General features: G+C 45.5%; 1 protein-coding gene across 1 annotated transcript in view; it reads right to left on the bottom strand.

The window, feature by feature from the left end:
- The window catches only part of GRHL1 (grainyhead like transcription factor 1), a 51,964-nt gene that overhangs the window by 5,406 nt on the left and 22,960 nt on the right, over positions 1-23,598 (bottom strand). Inside the window, exons 9-14 of the mRNA XM_056343345.1 lie at positions 12,409-12,567; positions 6,679-6,766; positions 4,313-4,452; positions 2,870-2,907; positions 2,679-2,767; positions 795-880 (exon numbers count right to left, since the gene is read on the bottom strand). Coding sequence (XP_056199320.1) covers positions 795-880; positions 2,679-2,767; positions 2,870-2,907; positions 4,313-4,452; positions 6,679-6,766; positions 12,409-12,567 — 600 coding nt within the window. The remainder of the gene's footprint in view (positions 1-794; positions 881-2,678; positions 2,768-2,869; positions 2,908-4,312; positions 4,453-6,678; positions 6,767-12,408; positions 12,568-23,598) is intronic.

The raw sequence follows: 23,598 nt of genomic DNA, 5'->3' as shown, positions 1-23,598 counted from the left end.
AGCTTGTGCCAAACATTACACCACTCCTCAGAGTTAAGCTCTGTGTTTCCTTTGCAGCACTGCAGCAGCAGGGATAGTGAAAGGCTATTTTGGAAGTCAAGCACCAGACAGCAATTTCACGCATGTGTGCACAGATATGTAAAAGTCTTCAAGCACATTCAGAGGCTGGGGCTTGGAGCTCTTCATAAGCAGGTTATGAAAGGGGAGCAGAAGCCCCCAAATAAGGCTTTGAAAGACTGAAAATAAACTCAAGCCACTAAACACATTCTGGAAATCACTACATCTTGCAATTGAAATACCCTCTCTGACAGGAGGGACATGCATAGTGGAAGTCTGTTGAGTGTTTTTTGATGTAGCTTGGAAAAGACCTACAAGGCTGCTTCTGCAACTTGGCCAAAGCAGAGCTTGCATAAGAAGGGAGCCTTCCATTCCAGTGCCTGTCATTTTGGGAGTCCTTCAGGTGTGCAGTCACCGAACTTGACACACCTGGATTTTCAGGAAGGCTCAGAAACACTTTCTCACACCCAGACCCCACAGATGGGGACTAAGGTACTTAAAAGGGAAGCTTCCTGAAGTCCCTTAATAACAAATTAAAGCATTATTTACATTCATTTCCATGTGACTGAAAGGAAGTCACTCTTACGCTTCTTATCCAGAAGTGCAGGAACACAGGGGTACAAGCTGCGACCGAGAGCCTAGCTCCTGTGACTGCCCAGTGCCTGACGACTGGCCAGCCCGGACTACACTCACTTTTTCTCAAACTGGAGGCAAGGACTGTAAAACCTATTACTTACTGCTTCCATTAGACCTTTCAGAGACGGCGTCTTTAACATTAGTGCATCAAAGACTTCCTCTGACTCTTTTCGGACATAAAGCAACACTGAAAAGCAAATTGGAGAGAGGAATTAATTGCATAATTGCTCCTCAGAGAATACCTGTATATGATAGTGGCTAAGCACACAGTAACATACACTGAGGATCTTGTGAAGAGATACACATACATACATTCAATGTGCATTGAAGACTGCATCACAAACACTCGTAGCTAGATTAGCTCAAACCATACTTTTTCACACAGAAATATGACATGCTCAAACATCTTTACTGTCAAAATACTTTTAAGTTGCTCTTACTTGATATTTTCTCTATTATTTGAAACAAGGTCATATTTGAAACACGAGAAGGAGGAACACAAAACATGGAGCTTTGAGGCTCCTGGGTCCTTCTGTATCTCACAGGTCATTTGCCGTAAGACTTCACAAAATAATAGGATTTGACAGATGCTACCACAGCAGGTGAAACCATCCTGGCCACCTCCTCATTTTTAAATGATTTGTACAGTCCTCTGTTCCTCCTACGCTGTCTCATCTCTCTTCCTACCCCCTGCCATGTTTCAGTAATACTCATACCACCACAGCTGACATACAATGCAGACTTCGTGTCCTGCTAGGAGGGGAATGAAAGAGTAAGAAACCAAATTAGGTAAGCATCCCTAGCATTCTCAAACTAGCAGAGAGTCATTGTACGTAACAACAGCCTCATTAAAAACTGCATTACGGCTGAGGAATAAGCCATGAGAGCAAGAAAGCTTGGACCTTTAACAGCTTTGCTGTCTTTAATCCATCTTCTAATGACTAGGTACTGCAGCCTGGATTATTTACAAGGGTTCATCAGCCACAGCTTTGACACACCTGCAACAGGGAACAAATACTGGCGTATCTAGTTGAAGGTGAACTCAGGACAGCACAGCACCTTGACGGATTTCTTCTGCTAAAAGCAGGTTTAAGAAAAGAAGGACTACAGATTTAAAAAACCTGACAACACCACACACACTCTCAGTTACAGCACAAGTTGGATGATACACCAAGCCAAAGGAGAAAGAATCTCATGGGTCTCATTTTATGGCATATAGCAAAGCCAAGAAGTCAGATTTCCTTTTAGAAAATCCATCCTTCCTTACCAGTTTATCCAGACTACAGAAATGTAGCCCCCATTAAGGTCAGATTCACTAGACTTAATCTTCACCGCATCACAAATTTAATCCTCCCTTTTTTAATTCTTTAAGCTTTGTGGTGGTCCTTCCACACAACAGTCGTCAGGCAGATAATCCTCTACACCATCCCCAAAGGGACCTCTCATCTCCTTCCACAACACCACAGCAACATTCAATCCCATATCAAACTGCAAAGGTTGACAACAGGTTAAAAATAAGCAGAATATTCTCTCAGTTTGGCTCTCAGCAGTGAACAGCCTTTTTTTCCAGCACCTTGAAAGATGCAACAGTTTTGTACCCAGAACAGTTCTTGGCATTCATTGCTTAATCTACTACAAAATACTTCTGAAATCTTCTCTAGGACTTTATGTGATGAATTCTCTCCCCCAATTCACCAAGGAGATTGGTAAGGTGCTCACCTCTCCGAGTCTCTTTCCTTACAGGCTCAAAGCCAATTAGTGTCCGAGTTGGCAGAAAACCGCAGGAATTTTGACATTGTAAAAGATTTGTGGAGCTAAACTACATCCTGATATACAAACTCTTTCTATTACTACTCAAATACAGAAAAATCAGGCTGAAGCATACCCCAAAATAAATTAACAAAACCCCTCTCTAACATCAGCTGCATCTCTCTATCATGATGGACAAATAAAATAATCCAGTCTCTGGAAGAAAAAAATAATACCTCTTTTTGGTTCTTCTATTCTGGCCATCTTATTCGGAGTAGCAATGAAGTCCTCTTCACTGATATAGGCTCCTCTCTTTAGGTTAGAGCTGTCATTGACAGGGCAAAAAGTCAGCAGCAGTACAATTACAGGGACCTACCCCTCTGTCTGAGGGCAGGACTTCAGCAGGCTGAAGTAGTGCAGCTCTTACCTTTCACCCTCCAGTTCTTCTGAAGCAACAGGAAGGACCTTTTAAAACAAAGGGGAGATTTTCTTGACATACACAGAAAAAAACAGGCTGAATTAGCTAGCTAGTGAGAACTTTACATAGTACTTAAAAACACTACAAAGGGCTCTAAACGCTACAAAACAAAACTGCATAAGGACAGACACATTAGCTGGTGTAACACGGTTGTATCAGCAACGCTCTCCCCATGGCTCTAAGTGCTGTGAATAGTGACTTAGCAGTAGCTCCGTCTGTGTTAGAGAGTCAGTCACTGGCACAGAACCACCACCCTGCTGCACCTGGCGTGAGCAGAGGTCCAACAGCATAAAGCTAAAGGAGAGGGAGCCTCTGAGCTGCTGCAGGAGCTGCAAGAGAGGCGGATGCTCACCCACCTGACTCGCTCACAAGCGCATCAGTACAGGACACAGGGGAAACCAAGGCTGTCAAGTAGGGAGTCAGCCACAACTACACTACTAGAAGTAAGATGCATTGGCCCAAGGAATATTGGCCTTTGTTTTAATACACAAATAATACTTGTGCGTAAGGTTGTGAAAATTTTGTCCAGAACTAGAATTCACTTTCTCTTATCTTTCAATCCTGTATCGAAACATCATTTGGCCCTATCTTCTAAAAGCCAGTGAGCACCTTTAACTTTGTCATAAAAGGGAAATGAAAGGATCTCTGATGAGAGAGACAGGAACATACAAGAGCTAACCAGCTTTCTATCTGGACTAATGCAATCTCCTGACATACCTCAGAACCAGAGCCTTTGTAGGAAAACAGGTGGAAAAGTCAGCCTTACAGATACAAGTTTAATCTCTATCCCTGCTAGGAGTTTAGGCAAGGCTCTTAAAAAGTAAGATTTAGATTACGTTAGAGCGTGCCAGAACTCCCAGCACAGCAAAGTTCAAGATTTTGAAACTTGGTTGCACTCTAGTTTTTTTTCCCTTCCAGTTTCCTGTCAGCTGGGACTTTCCAGGAATGCTGAGGCAGGGCACTCTGGCAGCGGATCACAGAGCTGACACACTTCCCAGTTCCACAGAACGGATTTTCACCCTGCAGCAACAGGCTAGAGGAGCCCGTGGTCTACAGCAGCGCCCCAGGAACTCAACGGACTTTACAAAAGACGACCAGTCTGCAGTTCATTCAATGAATTCTCAACTAGACATGCTGTGGAAAAATCCTTTCAGGTTCATGGAAACAGGAGTTCCCAGGAAAATAATTTAATGAGAAAACATCCCCATTTAACTCCAGCCAATGCATCTACAGCAACATCTCTTGCTCACACTAGACTCAGCCTGTGTTTGTTTACAGCATCACTGCAGACAGTCTGGCACTTCATATGTATATACGTACACAGAGCATCCCAGGCTTTTTGCAGATACATCCCACAGCCTCCTTATCCCCACGCCCACGAGCTTTACTTACATGAGCCCCACGCTGAAGATTTGCAAAGTGAACGTCAGGAATGAAAAGGACAGGCTGAGTGTCTAGATCCATGAAGGGCTTGAAGATGGTGATGTCCGTACGTTTGTGTGAGGGAAGCATGGGCACTTTGACATCAGAAACTGTAGAGACCAAAGATTGGAATAAAGGATAGTGAAGGCACTGACGAGGCTACGGCTCTCCTATATAACTTAAAAGGCACATACACTGTTGAATAAGAGTACTCTGTAGTCAGGGTCAAAGGGAGAAGCTCCCGCGGTGGAGGAGTTTGAACCTGGGTTGTCCACCCCAGATGAGGGTCTGGACCCTGAGAAAACAGCTTATTTCACAGAGCTATTAGAATTTTGCTCCACCTCTTCCAAGTGAGTTGCTTGATTTTGTTTATACATTAAACTGGGCTGGAGAATGGTCTGGCCATTCACCCCAACATAGGAACCTAGATCTTTCATGTACCAAACAAACCATCTGAACAGGGCAAAAGCTAGTCCAAGCCTCGCCCTTTCTCCCTATCCATTCCCTCAGAAGGTCATTGGATTTCCCATACCGGGAAGGCAGCAAGATGGCAAACAAAGAGACAACTTGCAACCCCCGTGGTTCCTGTTAGAAGCCTCTCAAAGAGACAGCAGCACAGAAGCACTTTCACACTACAGAGGTAGTACAAATACTCTTCCTTGCAAGATGCTACATGTAGAATTACATGTCAATTCCACACTTTCAGATTTTACATTTTTGTTCAACTCATTGTTCATCCTGGTCACCTCAAGCTGCCAGACCCTAATTCAACCCCCACCAGGACCCGCACTGTCTCCCACAGAGTCACGACACACCAGCTGACGTGATACAAGCCACCAAGGGGACAGATTTCACCCACAAAGACCCCCTTGGGAGACAGCGAGGCAGGAGGTGCCTTAAACTGCACTTCAGAGACGTTCGTGTCAAGCTGACCCCAACTGAAGACTTCATTTTACCAAGTGAAAACATTTCAATTTTGGGTCAAACCAACCACAAACAAAATGCTTCATTTCTCATGTCCCCAGTGGAAAATACACTTTTTTTTTTTCTTTGCAAAACTTATTATTTAAAGATTGCTCCATCCCTGTAAAAATAACTTTGACCAAAAGCCACAAACTATTTCTGCTGTTGGTGAGTCCATGCGCACATGGCATTTGTAAGCCTGGAGGTGGATATAAAAGCTTATGGCTTAAAGCAATCAAAAACTTCCCAACCAAGAACTAAACAGCAACGGATTGTACTTTCCAGGGAAATAAAGGTCACATCATCAGGCTAAGCCCAAGCCTAGGAAATTCATACTGGAAAGCAGCTTTTGTAGAATTGTAAGATGCTGGAAATCTCTGCTGAAACCATACTTTCCAGCCATTACACAAAGGGCTGCATGCAGTAATCTTCTGGGAGCTGTTGAGGCTACTGTATTTGTAAAACACTAAGTGTGCTAAACCTACCTTTCACAATGTACTTTGGGAAAAAACCCCAGCCCTTTCTGCAACTGCCCTTGAGCAAATGGATTCTCTTGTAGCTGCTCCAGCAGCCTGTACCTGCTTTGTCAGGAAAATCCTGCCCAGCAAGCTGAGGTGCATGCTTGTTGAACCAGTTGGACCATTAATAGCACAGCTCTGACAAGCACACAGAGCAGAACAAGGGAGAGCATGCACCCGCCCTGTGCAAAGGAAGACCAAGAAGATGCATTTTCCTCTAAGCAGCTCTGCTGGGGAATAACTAGTCATCCAAACGCAGAATCTGCTGCGGTCATCTGCAGCAGTTAAAGGAAAGATGCTCAGCAGGAAGAAGCTCCACAGCCTTTACATATTACAGTGCTGAGGCCTTCACATGTGCAGAAACAACTTCTATTGAAATTATTTACTAAGGACCATTTACTCTGAAAGAGTGGGTACAGGGCTGGGAGGCTGGAGGCTCAGTCCCAAGGCTGCCACTGCCTTGCTGCAGAGTTGTAAATACATTTTCAGCATACATTAAAGCCCAAGTTCAGGATCAAGCTGGAAACATTTGGAACGGCTCCAGTTCTTGCTGCTCACTGGAGCTGCAGGGGTCCAGCAGCGCCCAAGAAGCCCACACTCACCCTGTCACTTCAACTGCTAAAACCCATACCTGATTGAATACGTAGCAGCACCCCGTCTTGGACAGGAAGAACTATGTAGAAGTCCTAAGTGACCCAGTATATTGCAAAGCACAACTAATGACTCCACAAGCAATGCTTAAAACAAGTGTTATTCCATAGGGAATAAAAATTGACTTAAGGTCTACTGCACAGGCTATTTGTAGCCAAAATAAGTTCTCATATTTAAAATACTGATGGAGTAATTTCTACTTACAGGCATTCAGCTGAGAGCTGGGGTCAGTGCACTTGCCTTTTCTTTTGCTTTGCTTTCGCTCTTCATCCCTGATCTTCCTCTCTGCTCCCTGCCAGACAAGAGATAAGGGAAGGGGAGAGAGAGACAGAAGGTCTTTTTAGTTTTTTGGCTTTTTTTCAGTTGCAGGGGCAGGAACACTGATTCTTCCAGAGCTGTGTTTGTGGAGGTCAGCTCCATGGTACCTGAGCTGCTGGTTTGCCAAAATGTGCCAAACTTGAGATCTGTTTACCTTTGAGTCCAGTCACCTAATGAAATTCAACAACCATATCCAAGATACAAACACTTGGATTTTCTTTCAAGTCAGATGAAGAATATGATGACAAAAGATATCCACAGCTATTACAACTGTATGAAGTGTGAGATCAGATTATATCTGAAGTGTTCAAAACAGCAGCAACAAAAAAATTCACAAGTTCCCTCAGTTTTAAGAGTTCACTAGATCATCATCAAATCCTGATCTGTAAAAGTCACACCACACTTGTATCACCAAGTGCAAGATACCTTCCTGCACGTTGCACATCCAGTTGGCAGCAGCTATGCCAGCCTTTACTGATCTCAAGCTGCAGACATGCACCATTTTAAAGCAGGTATTGTTTCTTCTTTTTTATCAGGGCCAGGCTATGACGGAATCCACAGATACCTCACTGGGTTCATGCCCGCACAGTTCCTGGCCCTCCAAACCAAGCAGAAGTAGGGAGGGCACCATATTTTCTGCAAGGTGCAGGCCGCTATGACAGAGAGGACAGAATGTGGTTTGTATTAGAATTACATGCATTCCTCCAGCTCTGCCCAGGTGCCGTACGTGACTTGGTTAAGTCAGGGATGTCACGCTGCCAGGTGCATGAAGTCATAAGCCCATAGTAGATCCCCAGTACTCAATCCTGGTGCTACTACCAGATCACTGCCCAAACTGGTATACACAAGTTCTACCTGTCTGCCAACACCCTCCCGCAAAGCAAGGTAAAAGGTAACAGTTACCTGGCCACAGGAAGTCATTATTTCCCATTCCCACCTCTGCAAAGCTGCCAAAACATAGCCAACATCCTTGTGTAGTGCTGGGGGAAGGCTAGATTAGCTATGGCAAATGAGAAGTCAAAAAGCACGTGGCAACGAGGTGGGAAATGGTGCCTAGCATTGCATCGGAGAAGGGCAACAGCCTTCCTAACCTTCCAGTAAATTAATACCCTATAGGTGACAGGATGCCTATGCCTGCTAGGTAGCAGTGGGCACGTCTGCACTAGCAATAAAAAGGAAAATTGGCCAAGACATTTGATGTGCATTAACATACATCACCTTTTCTCCCACCTAACACAGCAGGGACACAAGCAGCTTCAGGCCACTGCTGTAAAGCAGAGAAAAAATTATACTAAAGACACAGGAATTGCCAGCTTTGCTTGCCCCCAGTAAAGCTGATACAGCCCACTACAGCGAAGACATCCTACCTAAAACTCAGCACAGCAGGACCACCATCCCTCTGCAACCTCCCTTACCAGAATAATCACATCATCTCAGCTCAACAGCAGAAAGGTCAGATTTGGCTCCAGATCTGTTTTTTACCTTTCACATGGAAATAATAAATTCTGCTAATCAAACGCTGTGCCACAGAAAAGCACCTGCTTCCTCAGGGAGAATGTGCTAATCCACCAAGAATACATCTTTTGATAAAACCTCTGCCCTCCCATACCCACAGCCAGAGAGTTCTGCTCAAAAGTCAATTTGTTCCAGGCTACAGGGGCCCAAGTAAATGCATTTCAAATCCCACATTAAAAAAAAAAAAAAAAAAAAAGGTTATGTCTTGATACCAGGCTTTTCTGCCTTGCCAGCAGAGCTCCGCCACAGCGAGGAGCAGATACTTTTGAATAGACGCTAGCAATCCTGTATTCTGCAATTAGGAATACATAAGCTTTAAGAAAAAAGTTTTCCCCAACTTCTTCATCTAATGAACAGGCTACAGGACACCCCATTCCTGCACAGCCCAAATATTGCTGGGCCAAGCCTGAACGAAGCTTGTGGTGTAACATGCTACAGGATGGCACCATCACCCCCATACTGCTTTACTCGGTTCTTGAAACCACATAGAGTTAGGTGAAAACCAAATGTCCTGGGCACCTGCAGACCCTCTTTCTGCAGAGAAAGTGTGAAGGAGAAGACAGAAACACATGAAGAAAATTGGTCTCAGAGGCAGCAGCCAAAAACTAGAAACAAGTATCAGCTCCTTCCCCTACGGGTACTATAGACTTGGTCCTCCACAAAGAAAACATGGGTAACAGCACTTGTACAGCTAAGAGTGGCCACATGAGGACAAACTCATTAAGTACTGCAACATGTGTGGATACTACAGTCAGGACGGTCCTGTAAACATTCAGGACCAGCTGACTGATTACCTAAGATTCAAAGCAGGGAAGAAAATGGGTGCTCTTCCTGAAATGCCAGTGCTCTTACAGGAACCTGGAGAAGGTGGCTTGTGCTGGGGTCTATGAGCATATGGGGTTTGCATGGCAAGGTTTTGGTAGCGGGGAGGTACAGAGGTGGCTTCCAGGAGAAGATGCCAGAAGCTTACCCTATGTCCAACAGAGGCAGAGCCAGCTGGCTCCGAGACGGACCCACTGCTGGCCAAGGCCAAGCCCATCAGTGATGGCTGGTAGCACCTCTGGGATAACACAGTTAAGAAGGGGGAAAAGTTGCTGTGTGACTGCAATTGCAGCCAGAGAGAGGAGCAAGAATATGCAAGAGGAACAGCCCTGCAGACACCCAGGTCAGTGAAGAAGGAGGGGGTGGAAGCCCAAAGGAGGCTGTGACCCTGTGGGCAGCCTGCGCTGGAGCAGCTCCTGGCAGGACTTGTGGCTCCATGGAGAGAGGAGCCCAGGCTGGAGCAGGTTTGCTGGCAGGGCTTGTGACCCCATGGGGGACCCACGCTGGAGCAGTCTGTGCCTGAAGGACTTGCACCCTGTGGAAATGACATATGGAAAGAACCCACACTGGAGCAGTCTGTGAAGAACTGCAGCCCATGGGAAGGGCCCATCTTGGAGAAGTTTGTGGAGGACTGTTTCCTGTGGGATGGACACCATTCTGGAGCAGGGCAAGAGCATGAGGAGGAAGGAGTGGCACAGGCAACATGTGATGAACTGACTGCAGCCCCCACTGCCCACCCCTCTGCACCATCTGGGGGAGGAGGTACAGAAAAATCAGGAGTGAAGGTGAGACTGGGTAGAAGGGACAGGTGGGGGAAAAGGTGTTTTAAGATTTGCTTTCTTATAACCCTATTCTGATCGGCAATAAAGTAATTTCCCCAAGCTGAATCTGTTTTGCCCATGCCCATCACCATGCCATGACTTGGTGAATGATCTCCCTGTCCTTATCTCAACCCACAAGCCTTTCATTATATTTTCCCTCCCCTGCCCAGCCAAGGCAGGCAGTGACAGAGCAGCTTTGGTGGGCACCTGGCATCCAGCTGGGGTCGACCCACCATGAGTCAGTAACTGCAGCTGTAAGGATGCAGGTCTGCTCACTGGAGCACTTGCCCAACACCTCAAACAAGCATTTGTGTACAGAGTTTAATTCAACATGGTGACAAACAGTATTCAGGTTGCTGGCCTCTGTCCCCAGCTCTCACTGCTGGACCTGGACGGGATCTGAAAGGCAGCAAACTTCAACACCATTTCTGTAAATGCATATTACAGGATCTTCACACACCAACCTCACGTTGGCTGCATGTTTACAGAATGAACAAGAGTCAGGTTAAATACAGAAAAGTAATCTTTTCTCCTTCCCTCCCTCTTAATTCAGGTACAATTCGCAAAGTATCTGAAGGAATAAAGCAGGTAAAAAGGTCAAAATCCCAGAGGAAAATAAAAAGATCCGCTGGCATTACTGTACTACTACAGATTTGCTGAAGTTTATGGTGTAGACTCAAATGGTTTCCTTTAAGCTATGTACCGACAACACATCTGCCCTTTTATTAACTGATCTGTCTCATGAGCATTGGCACAAGCCTGTCAGTAATTTTAGCACAGTATCAATAATTGACTGGGTGACTTATGAGTAAGAGAGCCCCTGCTTCCCTGCAGCAAGTCTATACTCACTGGTGTTATAGAGAATACAGGGTGATAACAAATAAGACTCCCAGACAGTGAAAGAGCTTTAGATGACACATTTGCCTCAGTCTCATTTTAGAGGAGGAAAAAGAAGAAAAAATGAAAAAAAAAAAAAAAAAAAGGCCTGAAGAAAGCCCACGAGACCCAAGCCTCTTAGGCTTACTGGCAAGTCTGTGAGATAGCTCTGGAGAGCATTCGTTAACTCCCTAGTAAATTCTTTGCAGAAATCATCACAACAGGAGCCATCTCAGGAGACACTCGAAGGAAGATGACTAAGTAGCTTTCAACTGGCAGGCAGCTCCTCCCAACCATGCAGGAAAGCAGAGGGGCCTGTTTAAAAGCATATAGACAGACAATAAAACACGGCAGGATGAATCAATGAGAAGCTACAGCAGAGGCAGACTGTAGAGGGCTCCATATATTTCAGGAGGTAAGTGGGGGCAGAGCAAGGGCACGAGATGAATCTTTGTTGCAGCATCCCAGGGGATGACAAGGCAAGATCACACAGTGTGATCTGCTCAAAGCTAGCACGGGACTCCAGAGTGGGGGTTATGAGCCCATCTCAGACCTGCAGCTCCACAGAGAGGTACTTGAAATATCTCTCACAAAAAGTCCATGCTAAGATGACAAAATCTGGATGCAAAGAATAAGAGGCCCTGATCGAGCAGGATGCTGCAAAATAAGAAATTATTTATGTGTGGTTTACAGCAATCAAAAGGAGGACCGCAGAAGCCCAGACAGCATTTATCCCAGCCTAGAAAGATCTTGGTCACTCTGGAAAGAACAACATTGCACATTAATTGCTCTGATCCTTCAAAAGACTGTTCAGGCAGAAACAGGTTACACAGATTGGGAAATGTTCTTTCTTTGCAAACTCAATTAAGCTTTTACAACTGCTTGCAGCTCAGCTCCTGCTACGTTTCTCTCACAGCTTCTGGTGAACAGCAGCTTTGGGAGAGGTGTTAATTGTCTGCATGCTAAATGCATTAGGCAGAGCAGTGAAATTACAGCACCCATCCAGCTTGTAAATGGGCTTCCTTATACTGCTGTATGTCACAGCAGTACAGTGCGAACAGGAACGTTTTCTGCTCAAAAGATGTGCAGTTCATTGTTTTGGGTTTTTTTAATAACGAATGCAGTAAGAATGCACAAAGAAATTTAAAGGGACAAACATAAAATAGCTTGAGCAAAAAGGCAAGCCACTTGCTCCAATTAATTATCAATTACAATGATTTCTCCTATTGAAGGCACTCCGAAGGACTTCCCAGTGCCTGGAATACCAACTGTCAGCCTTCTGCCACTGACTGACCTTTCTCCAAAGTCAGTGCTCAGGAGCACTTCTCAGCACTCGAGCATTTTGAGAGCAGCAAATTTATCTGAGGTCATCATATAAGCCAAGTAGAAAGGGCTGAAGTTTTTTCCTTGCAAAGTCTGAACACAGACAGGAGTTTTCAGTGGGCCAAAATAGCAAGTGGCGGAATTAGAAAAGGAAAACCAAACCATAGCAAAACCAAAACCCCAAACCAAGCTGCTAAAACATGGAACAGCCTTTCCCAAAGAGTCACTTTGGGAAAGTCGCAAATCGATCCAAGCTTACCTTGTCACAGAAGACTTTAATCTGGCAGTAGGCTCTGTGGACAGGTTTGTTACTCCTGTTATTGTAGCTGTAGGTGTCAATCTGAAGATTCAGGGGCAGGCCTTTAACTCCCTTCTGAGAGGAGAAATCGGTGCTGAGGCAGTTCACAGAAATGAAAACCTGTGGAAAAAGAAAGCAGCACCCGTCAGCAGCGACACACATGGCTGCTGAGCGAGGGACTACTCTGTAAGTGCTATGACTTAAATGCTCGTCCTCACTACTACAGGCAGGACCTTCTTTCTTCTGAGAGATCAGGTAAGATCCCCAGGGAGTGGTACAACAGTTCTCTTTGTATAAATCATTACAGGTGACAAAGCCACTTTGTCCAGAATGGATTTCAACAAACTCTCTGAACTTCATGAAGACGCCACGAAGCGTTCCCAGATATTTCTGCCCAACAGATCTCAAATGTCATTATCAAACTTTTAGCAAGGGAAATCCTCCTACATGCAATCCTCACTGCCCAGTGTTTTACCATCTCAGTAAGACCACAACCATACTTTGAAAATTTTATGTTGCAAGTTAAAACAAACCTTTCCATGAGTTTTACGTAAACTGCTATGAGCACAGATTATGCTTGAAACTACTTGGTTGGGGTTTGTGGGGTTTTTGGGCTTTTTTTTTTTGGTTTTTTTTGTAAATGATATTAAAGGCTTTTAAAAAAATATTAGGCAACACATTACCTTTAAACACAGGAATAATGCTATTATTTCAGTGAAAGAGTTTTCAGGCTGTACACTTAAGAAGATGAACACTATTTTGAATATTCCCCAGTAAGACCTACAATACCCTGTTAATGTGCAGATCAAAAGGAGAAGATAGTATTTTCATTATTCTTAAAGAAACTGAATTATGGGGAAAATTAATTAAGAGAATTTAACATATCTAATTTCATTTTCATAACTGCCTTAAGAAAACCACCAAAAAAACCCTTAACACCCCCTCAAAAAAACCCAAACACCAAACCACAAAAAACCACAACCAGATAACAAGTCCAATGCTACTTAACAGAAGGAAGAAATATTATTTTGTGTACATGAACAGACAGACCAGAGTACTCTGTACCCAGAACATGGGCTTGCTGCGTGCCAGACTCTTCTCTAGACACAGTCCTCATTACTGGCATGTGTCAGGAGAAGCTGCAACGATTAATTAGCAGGAATTTACAAGCTACCAAGACCTGCAATAGCTCCTCTCCTCTCTGCCCCAAGAATAAAGGCTGGCAACCTACTGCTTTAAAAAAAAAAAAAAAATAATCAAAGCCTTGGGAGCCAGAAGCACCTTCCCAGAGATTTTGCAGTACTAGCCCACTATCCGATAGCCTACTTCATGTGCAACTACCACAAAGACCCCATGCGACAGTCTGTGCGGTGACCTAGTGCCACCTCCCGGCGCCGTCCCGGCGCTGCAAAGCCTCAAGGTAGGTTTTGAAAAGTTTAGGGGTTTGGGGTGGATTTGTCGTTTTGCAAAATGCTTACCATGCTTCTTCGCACAGATTCTGCAACACCCGTTACTAGTTTTAACAGAAGAGGGGAAATGGAAATGCAATAACTACCACCAGAGTAGGAATGTAAGCTTTCCTTTCCCCTTCTGCATATATAGCACAGTAGTATAAAAAGCTGGGGGTGGGGGGGTGGAGAAGAGAATAAGATAGATAAGCATGTTCTCCAATAACTTGTCTGAATGTTTGAGATTCACCGGCAACTTCTCGCAGCCCTTGTGAGCACCAGCTGCCCCGGAGCGGGGAGACAGCTGCTGGCACACCAGCTTGGCAAACAGTCCCCATCCCTTCCCCTGGGTGTACGCACCATCTCACAGAGCTGGCAATGCCCCCGCTGGGTCCCGCTTGTGCAAAGGGACACGGAAACATGTGAAACGACATTAACTCACACCAGCACGGCACGCCAGCAGAGCCCCATCCCCAGCCAACCTGACCTGCGCTGCTTGTTCCATGGTGGCCCGAGCCAGGAAAACACGCAGGGACAGCAGCACCAAAGGGAAGCCAGTGCTCAATGCCTGCTCGCGCTGCAGCCTGTGTCTCAGCATCCCAAACCCACGTTGTTCCAAGATGACTTTTTTTTCAAAGCATTAAATACATCTCAAATCTCAGCCAGGAAAATTCTTTTAAAATCAGCCCTTCTCAACGTTCCCCCAAATTGACCCAAATGATGGCTTTGCTACCATTTATCCTGGTCCCCCCTTCCCCCTTTTTGCTACCTTTGACTTTACAAGGGCATTTTGCTTGCGGTGCTGGCACACCCCGGGGGGAAAGCTTCAAGGAGTTTGAAGAGCTGCTTTCACCCACTTCGGAGCTAGGTAATCAGATGTATGCACAACTTGAATAATTGTGTTCCTTGAGCAGGGGTTTTGTTTTTTAAAAGAGCCTTGACTCTGGTGTTTGCATATTTTTACATTTTTAATTTTAATTTTAAATGTATTTACCCATACTGAATATTCACACACAACTCTCATTTCTGTTTGAGGAAACGACTGCATTCTTTAAGAAAATATGCCCAAGCAGCCATGCCAGCAGGTCCAACCCAGCCCCAAAATTTCTGTGAAATACCCCATTTGAGTTTCACACAGCTAGATACCCAGTGGACCCAATGTGCAAAATCAGCCATCAGTTCCCTAGCAATTGGTGCAAATTCTGAGAATCCAGGTCCACATTTTCAGTTTTCATGGCTTGTCAGCCACACAAAGCTTACGCAGCATGCTGGGCTGAAGGTAGAGGGGTTGGTCTCAGCATGACAGATGCATGCTACTACGGTGGAGCTGCGTGGGTATCCCATGGGAATCTGGGATTGCCTATCAGATGACAAAGATTATCCTCCTACTTTAAAGTCTCCTCATTTGATTAGCTTTGGCTTAAAGCAGCTGACTTCATTTTCATGCCATTTAGGTCTTCGGGACTCTGGGCAGGAGATGACAACTAAAAACCTAATCACCTCTCTGAAGCAACAGCGAGCCAGCCTGTCTTCTGTTCATATAACACCATGTCAGTTCAAAAGGATCATCATCTTCTCCCTACCCATCCCGTAACTCCTATTCTTGAGCAACTTCAGGTTGCCTCAATTTCCACAAAAACAGATTTTTAGCAAACAGCTTTTCCACTCTGAGTGAAAACAGTTTCAGCCAGGTGCTTTTTGTTCAAGAAGAGTTGACTTGCATTAGAAAAGAAACATAAGGCCAAGTGACTATGCCAGCTACATCCCCACCCCAAAATTGCCAGAAGAAAGAAAAACGTAACCACAGAAGTTGCTCTGCGTCTTCAGCCTGCTGAGCAAGATTCCTTTTCATGTGTCCAACCTATTTTTCTAAGGGCAGTTCCGCATTCTCAGCTATATTAAGATTTGTTGTTACTTAAAAAAATATATTTCATCTCACCTCCCAAGATTCAACATAAAGACAGCATTTAAAAACAGAGCATTGTCAAGCCTGAGCACTTACAAACGTGAGTCAAGCCCTCAAAAGTTATGCAGATTTTCTTTAAAACTGAGATTTCTAAAAGGATTAGAAACCTGTTCTCCAGTTATTTCGCTTGCTTGGCAGTTAAGCCTTTAGTCTATTTCAATCATATTTCCAGGCTTTTCTCTCCAACTAAAGCCAGGTTTTATTTTCCTTTTCTTTTTGTTGATTTTTTTTTTTTTTAATTCTTGCTATTGATGAAAGCAGACATTCTCATCAAGACTAATGGCTCCACAATGGCAAGGTTTCAGATAAAACACTGAACAGCGTGAAACCCATGAGCTGGTATGAGCTGCTAACCCCCCACCATCTGACAGTCACCCTACAGAGCCTCCTCCACCCAACAACAGGTTGGGTTTCCTGCAGCCTCTGGGGCAGATGAGCAGCAGCCCAGCCGCACACAACCAAAGACCAAAGGCAGAAGGATTAAAACACCTCCTCCAGGATCATGCTGGAAGTCAGCGTGGGAAGAAGCCAGACCTCATGACTTCCTGGTCTGCTTTAAGCACCCGACCACTTGCACCCCTCCTTGCCTAACCTGGGAGAAACACACCGTGCCTACATTCAAATCTACGAGAAACAATCTTCCATTTTAATAATGCAGAAGAAAAAAATTAATCCGGCAGCTCTGCTGTGTGCCCTCAAGGAAGGGCAGCAGAGACAGCCAAGTTCTTTCCACACAGCACCTTTTTCTAACAAGATCTGCCTTTCAAACAAACCAGGAAAAACAGGCATAATTAAAGGGCAATCAAAGCACTGCAGGAACCTCGCTGTCAGCGAGATGAAAGATGCCTTTTTTAAATGAAGGCTTGCATACCCAGATCTCTTCTCCTCAGTTTATCTTGGATACCGTGCTCTCTTGTCACACAAAAAAGCACCAGCAATTTTGATTAGTCCAAAGGCTACATATGCAGCAGCTTTAGACAAAATGTCATCTTGTACAGCCTCTTCTGACTCACTGCAAAGCAAAGCTGAAAAGGAATGATACGTAGGTACAGTTCGACAGTGTCTGGGGTTGCCATAGGTAATGGCAAGCAACTCAGATGGGTATACACCATAAACTCTGGCCAGTCCCCAGCAAATGCAAGCATGGGTGAGACTGTAATGGCCACGTAACAGATCTCACCATCGTGCAGAGTCTTGTACATCCTTCCGGGTAAGATCCTACACAGATAGACTTGGGACTATCAGTCTGCTCACCTTGCTCCACATGGCTTTAATTTCAATAGAAGACAGGCAAATTGAATTCACCTCCTCCTATTTATGCTCCATTATATTTTTGTACTTGGAGGATGAAGACATGATTCAATAATCCAAGTCCATTGGGTATTTCTTTCTCTATTGATAACTCAGACAAAAACTTCAGCTCTTTTCCAGCACTAGTAGGCAAAATTCTCTCATTTTAATGTTATATTCAACTTAAAATTGTCAGGATGCTTCTGGTTTTGGATTACTGTGTTTGTACAAAACACAGTTTGGAGTCTACAACACAGCCACCAGGGACAGGTTAAACCACAATGAACTTTTCCAGGGAATGCAGTCGGATATTGTTTTTCTTGTTGGTGGCTAAATAATTTCAGTGTTCTGCCCAAAACGCAGTAAGCAAAGGGATTCCAGTGTGTCCTAGGACCATTTCCCCAACACCAAGGCAGTGTCTCCCCTGTTACCAGTCACCACGCATCCTACTTGCGGACCAGCCTGGGGCCACACACAGCCCTTGCACAACTGGACCTGCTGGACCTACCCTGCCTCTTGCTTTGCTTTCCTTTGGATCAGCAAGGCCATTCCTGTGGTCTCTGGAGGGGAGGGCAGCAGCCACTGCGCAGCTGACTTGATCTACAAGTTATTTTCACTTTTTGCAGGACAAAGGGTCACAGAAACCCTCAACTGAACCGGCAGGAAGAGGAGCCTGTGAGGTTACAACAGCAGAATAAAAACCAGAGGAACAGATAAGGTGAAGGATCCATCAGACCTAAATAAAAGGAGTTGGGCTGGCACCAGAGGACACAAACCAGCTCCCTCCGCCTCTGCCTGCGCAGACTCCCTCAGAGAACCAAGGCATGCATCATCCAACACTAGGGAGCGGGAAGCTACACAGCTATGGCAACACCAGGACACAGCCGCTCCCCACCCCAGCTGCCAGCAGGAATTCTGGGAATGTCAATGCACAGCCCAGCAGCTCCCAGGTTGTTTGGTCTCCCACGGATGCACGTGCAATTCAGGGGTATGCAGCGCATGGTCACACACTCCTTGCTGGCTAGCTGAAGGAGCAGCCCTAGGCCCAAATTCCACAACTCATTTATCAACCCTCCACCGAAGAAAAATTATCCGGAAGTTCAAAGGCTGTTATTTCAATACTGACGGCTGAAAGCATATGGTTTCTCTAAAAGCTTGGACAAATATAAAAATAAAAGGGAAAATACAAAGGGTCTTTTCTAGAGATTTGTCCATGTGTGCTTCATTTATGCTGTGAGCTGGCTAGATGTAAATCACCTCCAGCCCAAAAGCTTTATATGTTATACCGGCCCAGCTCCAAGCCCTTGCAAGAGGCAGAGCCATCAGCCTGGGCACTGTGTTGCACTAACATAGCTACGTGGCTTCCAGGATCGGCTCTGGGTCACAGCCAGGCAGCTTGAAGTGCAGGCAGGGCAAGCACAGGTCTGTCTGTACACATCCGCAAAGGCACATCCTAAGAAAGCAGCGCTGGGAAGACTGTTCTGTCTTTAAAAGAAGAAGAAAAAAAAAAACCCTACACTTTGGTACAGATCACCTGAGAGGTGGCTAATCTCACTGCTCTCACATTCATTTCTTCACCTCCCACATGCACCGCAGGTTTTGCATCAGCAGGAGGCAAGCCAGGAAAGAGAGATTAAAAAATTGGGCAATTCATGCACCTGTGGGCTCCCCAGCCACCCTCCTGCCTTTGGGATCGGACGCTCCAAATAAGGCTTGTCTGGCAGATGCGCCACAGAGCCGCATCCGTTCCAGCTCCACTCAGCCAGACCCAGCACCATCCTGCTCACAGCCCAGGGAAGTTAGTTTGCATTCAAACTTACCAAGCCCACTTCGGGTGACTGACACAAAACACATCGCAGGGTTCCATGCCACGCCAAGGAACACCGAGTGGGAAATACGACCCAGCCCCAGATAAAAGAACAGCCTCCTAGCAAGTTCATTCCATGAACAAGACAAAAATGAATGGTAATGAAAGGAAAATACATATGCCTGCTCACAAAGAGCAGGACTAATTGTTATTCCAACCTGTTCTGAGGCAAGGAAATACAGGAATGTCTGTGCTCACAACACGTGGGAAATGTGGCTATAGAGGTTCCCAGTCCTACTGATGCTACCTCCCACCCCACACTCTGATAAGATAAAGGCCCAGGGCCAGGTGTCAGCTTTTTTTAGGTTGGTCGGAAAGAAAGTAAAAAAGAGCAGTTTGGCAAGAAAGTGGCAATATGTAAAAAAACCAAACAAAACAAATCCCACCAAAAAACCCCCACCACCACCCCCGAAACAAACAAACCAAACCCACAAAACAAACACCCCCCCCCCAAAAAAAAAAACACCTAAAAGAATTAAATCTATAAAGGCACAAAAATGGCTGAAAAGGAAGTGTTGCCATCAGATATAAAGGGAATGGAGGAAAGGGCAGGGTGCGTGTGGTGTGGCAGGGATCACCTCCTAGTTTTCTCTATAGGAAAGCTACCATCAGGAAGATTTTTCTTTCAGCTTTAGAAAAGCTCCATAGTTGGTTGGAAGACCAGACGGATGGTGGAGTTTGGCACACCAAGTTCTGAAGAAAAACTCTTGAGCTGAAAACCTGCTTCTAATTCGCAACACTTTAAATCAAAGGCAATGCATTCTTGGTTTTAAGAAAACCCAGGACAGAGTAGGGAGAAATCTGTACTAAGAGGCAGGCAAGCAATGTTTGCTATGACTTTCCTATGTCACTGCTCCAAAAGCTGTGTGTACTTGCACCTCAAAGTACTTGTGGTCTGCAGCCTTGGCTTCAAACCAATCTCTTTTCTTTAAGTATGTTTGACTCATCACATTTCATAGTTTCATTTCTAACTAGCCAAACCTGTACCTACTCAATGCTGCTGAAGGTGGCAACACCTTCTCTTAATGAGGCATATGACTGCTGTTTCATTACAATGGCATCCATATAAATGCATGCAATATTCATCAATCAAAAAAGTTGAAATTCTTCCTACAGTGAACACCAAGTGAGGATTATGCTAGAATAAACTCTTAAAATAATAAATCAGTGGTGTACACCCCAGCCTTATTTCAAGTTGTAGCAAGAGATCCACCCTCTCCAAAAACAGCTCATCTGAACAGAAAGTCCTGGCCAAGAACTTCATTCAACACTCATGAGGATCTGCCAGAAGACCACTCTCGTTGCCCGATTTGCTATTTCAAAAGGCCAACCCAAATTAGCCACAAATTACCTATATATGGAACACTTCCACATTTCTTGGACAAAAAAAAAAAAAAAAAAAAAAAAAAAGAAAGCAGCATTGTTTAGTTGCTCTGTCACTCAGGATATCACTTAAAAGATACCACAGTACCTTTCCTTTGGTGGAAAGAAAGCAGAAAGCTCTACCATGATATTCTGCAGCTCAAAATGCCTGTTACAGCCTCATCACGTATCCCTTCTTAGTAGAAAGGGTCTTTTCACACACAGCATCTGGCTTACAATGCCTTTTTTTTTTTTTTTTTTTTTTTTTTTTTTTGAGGAAAGGAGTGGGAGGACAATAGAGCCCTTAATGTACAGTGACATCATTTTTGGCTACAGTCCCACCATCCAGCCTAAAGCAAGCCAGACAGAAGACCTCCACGGGGGCCCTTCTCTGGGAGCCACTGGAAGCAACACTAGTTTCAGAAGGGACCCATGGGCAAGCATGGAAGGGGTGCCCCAAGCACAACAGCAGGGTCCTCGCACTGTTAGGACTACAAAAATGGGGCAAGGAGGCTCTTGCGATCACCGTGCAGGCGACACCTTGCCCTGTTCGGACAAGAGGTCCCAACTTTCCTGCTCCACGGGGCAGGAGCTCAGACAGGATTCCAACAAGGCAGGATCCAGCAAAGCCAGCTAACCCTGGGGAAACTGATCTGTCCAGATTGTTCAACTGCCACTGACCTGAGAGCAGGCCATGTCCCCAGGCCAGAGTTATGGGATAGAGAATTTGCTTCACAGCCTAACGGGTAACACAACAGAGGTAACAGGACAACGGACAACATTACGAAGAGTAGCCGGAAACATTTGAAAGAAATATGCATTTAACCATGCACGTAGGGGCAATTTTCATTAGAAGACCTCTAACGGGTACCAACCAAGAGAAGGAGAAATGAGTACACTGTACAGACCTGGAGAGAGATGGTTCCCAGCTTCAAAAACTCACGGCCTGAACCTATAAACGCTTCTACCGATTGACGTATGAAGGTCAAAGACATAAAAAAGGCTGCAGGGACAGGACTCCTCTTCCTTACCTTCCCTACCTTTAAAATCCCCCGATTTTAAAGATAGCCAAGCCTGCTCAATCAACAAGAAGGGGCAGAACCTCCATAGAAAACTCCATCTCAGCTCTAGACACCCCATCCCTAATGAAGTCATAGAGGCTAAAGACGATGAGCTTGCCTTCAGACATCTAAAGGCTTCTTTGCAGGAGAAGAACCCCACCTCGACTGTCTGCCCAACACTGCAGACATTTGGGACAGGGTGGGAAACTGTTTGAAGTCTCCACAAGCCTCAGGGTAACTCCAGCATTACCTGTTGCATGCAAGCAAGTATCAGCTACACATCTTTGTCAGACTCATCAGACCACGCTTCCACCCAACCAGGACGGCTCCAGACTGAGTAAGTGTACTGGCTTTCCTAAATACCCTATGCAACAACTCACCAGTTCGTCAACTGACTTCCCAGTTCAACATCTCCCCTTTTCTTCTCACAAAGCATGATTGTGTCCCCATCCAATTATTCCCCTCCCCCAGTCTGTCAGGTGGTGGGAGTCAGACTTCACCTCTAACACAGACACCTGGAAGTCCACCTGAATCCCACTTCCCCACTCCACAGTGTCTCCTGTCCACCTTTCCAACCCTGACCCCCCTCTCCTCCTGATCTCAGGGCAGTCCGCCTGTCCCTCTCGAAGCCTGGCCTTCCACTCCACCCTCAGCTCCCTTCACTGTCTCAGAACAAGGGGGCTTTGGATCCTGGTCTCTTTTCCACCTTGAACACACTCTTGCAAAGGTCAGAAAATCCTTAACCCACCACTCTTCTACGAGGTGGCCACTGCCAGCAGCTCCTGTGATGTCCCAAAGCAACAGAAGAGGGCAGAGAGGAGCTGCCAGAGAGAAACAGCATTTGCTCCAAAACCCACGGACACCGTCTGGCCCCAGAGCGGGAAATCCGTCACGCGTGAAATACTCCTGGTTTCTACACACACCGGCTCACAAACAGCACGCCAGCGCTGCCAGCTGTGCGACAATCCCGTCCGTGCAGAGCCAGACCTGCCTGCTGTGTCCAGCGTCCAAAGGCCCGGCGTTGCCCTCGGCTCTCCCGGCACAACGCGGCTGGGAAGTACGCGTTGCTGAGGGCATCTCAAACATCCTTCTGTTCCCCAACTCCGAGCTGCAAAACCCGCACATTTGCCTTGCTACAGAAGGAGCACGGGACCTGTATTGCCCAAAAGCAGCATTTCTTCACCAGAAAGCTGTGTTTTACAAAATCCCCGAAGCGCCCCAAGGGGACTGGCAGACTGGCAAAGCACTCTCTCGGGCAGGTAACACCTCCTGCACGGACAAAGCGGCAGAGGTACGATATTCCTGTGCATCCCCACGAGGGCTAGCACAAGAACGGCGAGTACCTGGTCCCAGAGCTGCTAGGGGGAACTTCTTGTGATAATATACTATTTCTATCTTAAATCTGAAACATCCCCGGAGCCCTGGGTGCCTAAATGAGGAATTACATCAGAAACTCCAGACATAAGAGCCTCGTCACCTCCCACTTCACACTGCTGCACAGGATCAAATCATTCCCACAGCAAACTGGGAGCAACAGCAAGAGGGAAACAGGAGAAGCAGCAACCCCCACAAGAATCACCTGGCTCAGGTTCAGGGCTCAGAAAGCAAATTTCTAATAATCTAATAATCAATGCTTGCTGGCTGATAAAACCTACCATCTATGCAGTACTGCTGCAATTATTACACAGAAGACACTATATTTACTACTGTGGAGGACTTTCTGCAGCATCGAAGACTCAGTGCTCTTATGCCCTGCTCTCTTCATATAATTCAAGACTGAGGGGCAGGGAGGGGGGGAAGAAAAGGAAAATAAAAGAGAGCATGCAAGGTAAATGAACCATGCAATAAAAATTGTTGAAATTGGCTCAGGCATCTACTGATAAGATCACAAGAGTTGAGAAAGAACTACAGCTCTACTGGTGAGAAATCCAATCACTGACAAAACACATCCACTCAGAGGGGAAAAAAAAAAAAGTAAAAAAAAGTAAAATAAAGTTAGACACTTAAACACACAGAGCACTTGCTAAAAATGCCAGTTCTTTGAACACTGAAGTCCAGAGTATTTTTGTCTGAATATGACTCTGATCCCAGGAGCCAACGTTTGCACTCTTGGTATCAACAGTCCCCTCTGCAGGTTCATACAAACCAATACTCAAA

This window comes from Falco biarmicus, chromosome 6, assembly GCF_023638135.1.
Source record: "Falco biarmicus isolate bFalBia1 chromosome 6, bFalBia1.pri, whole genome shotgun sequence".
Classification (NCBI taxonomy): Eukaryota; Metazoa; Chordata; class Aves; order Falconiformes; family Falconidae; genus Falco; species Falco biarmicus.
The sequence above is the reverse complement of the archived record's forward strand: the minus strand, read 5'-3'. Positions and strand labels throughout refer to the sequence as shown.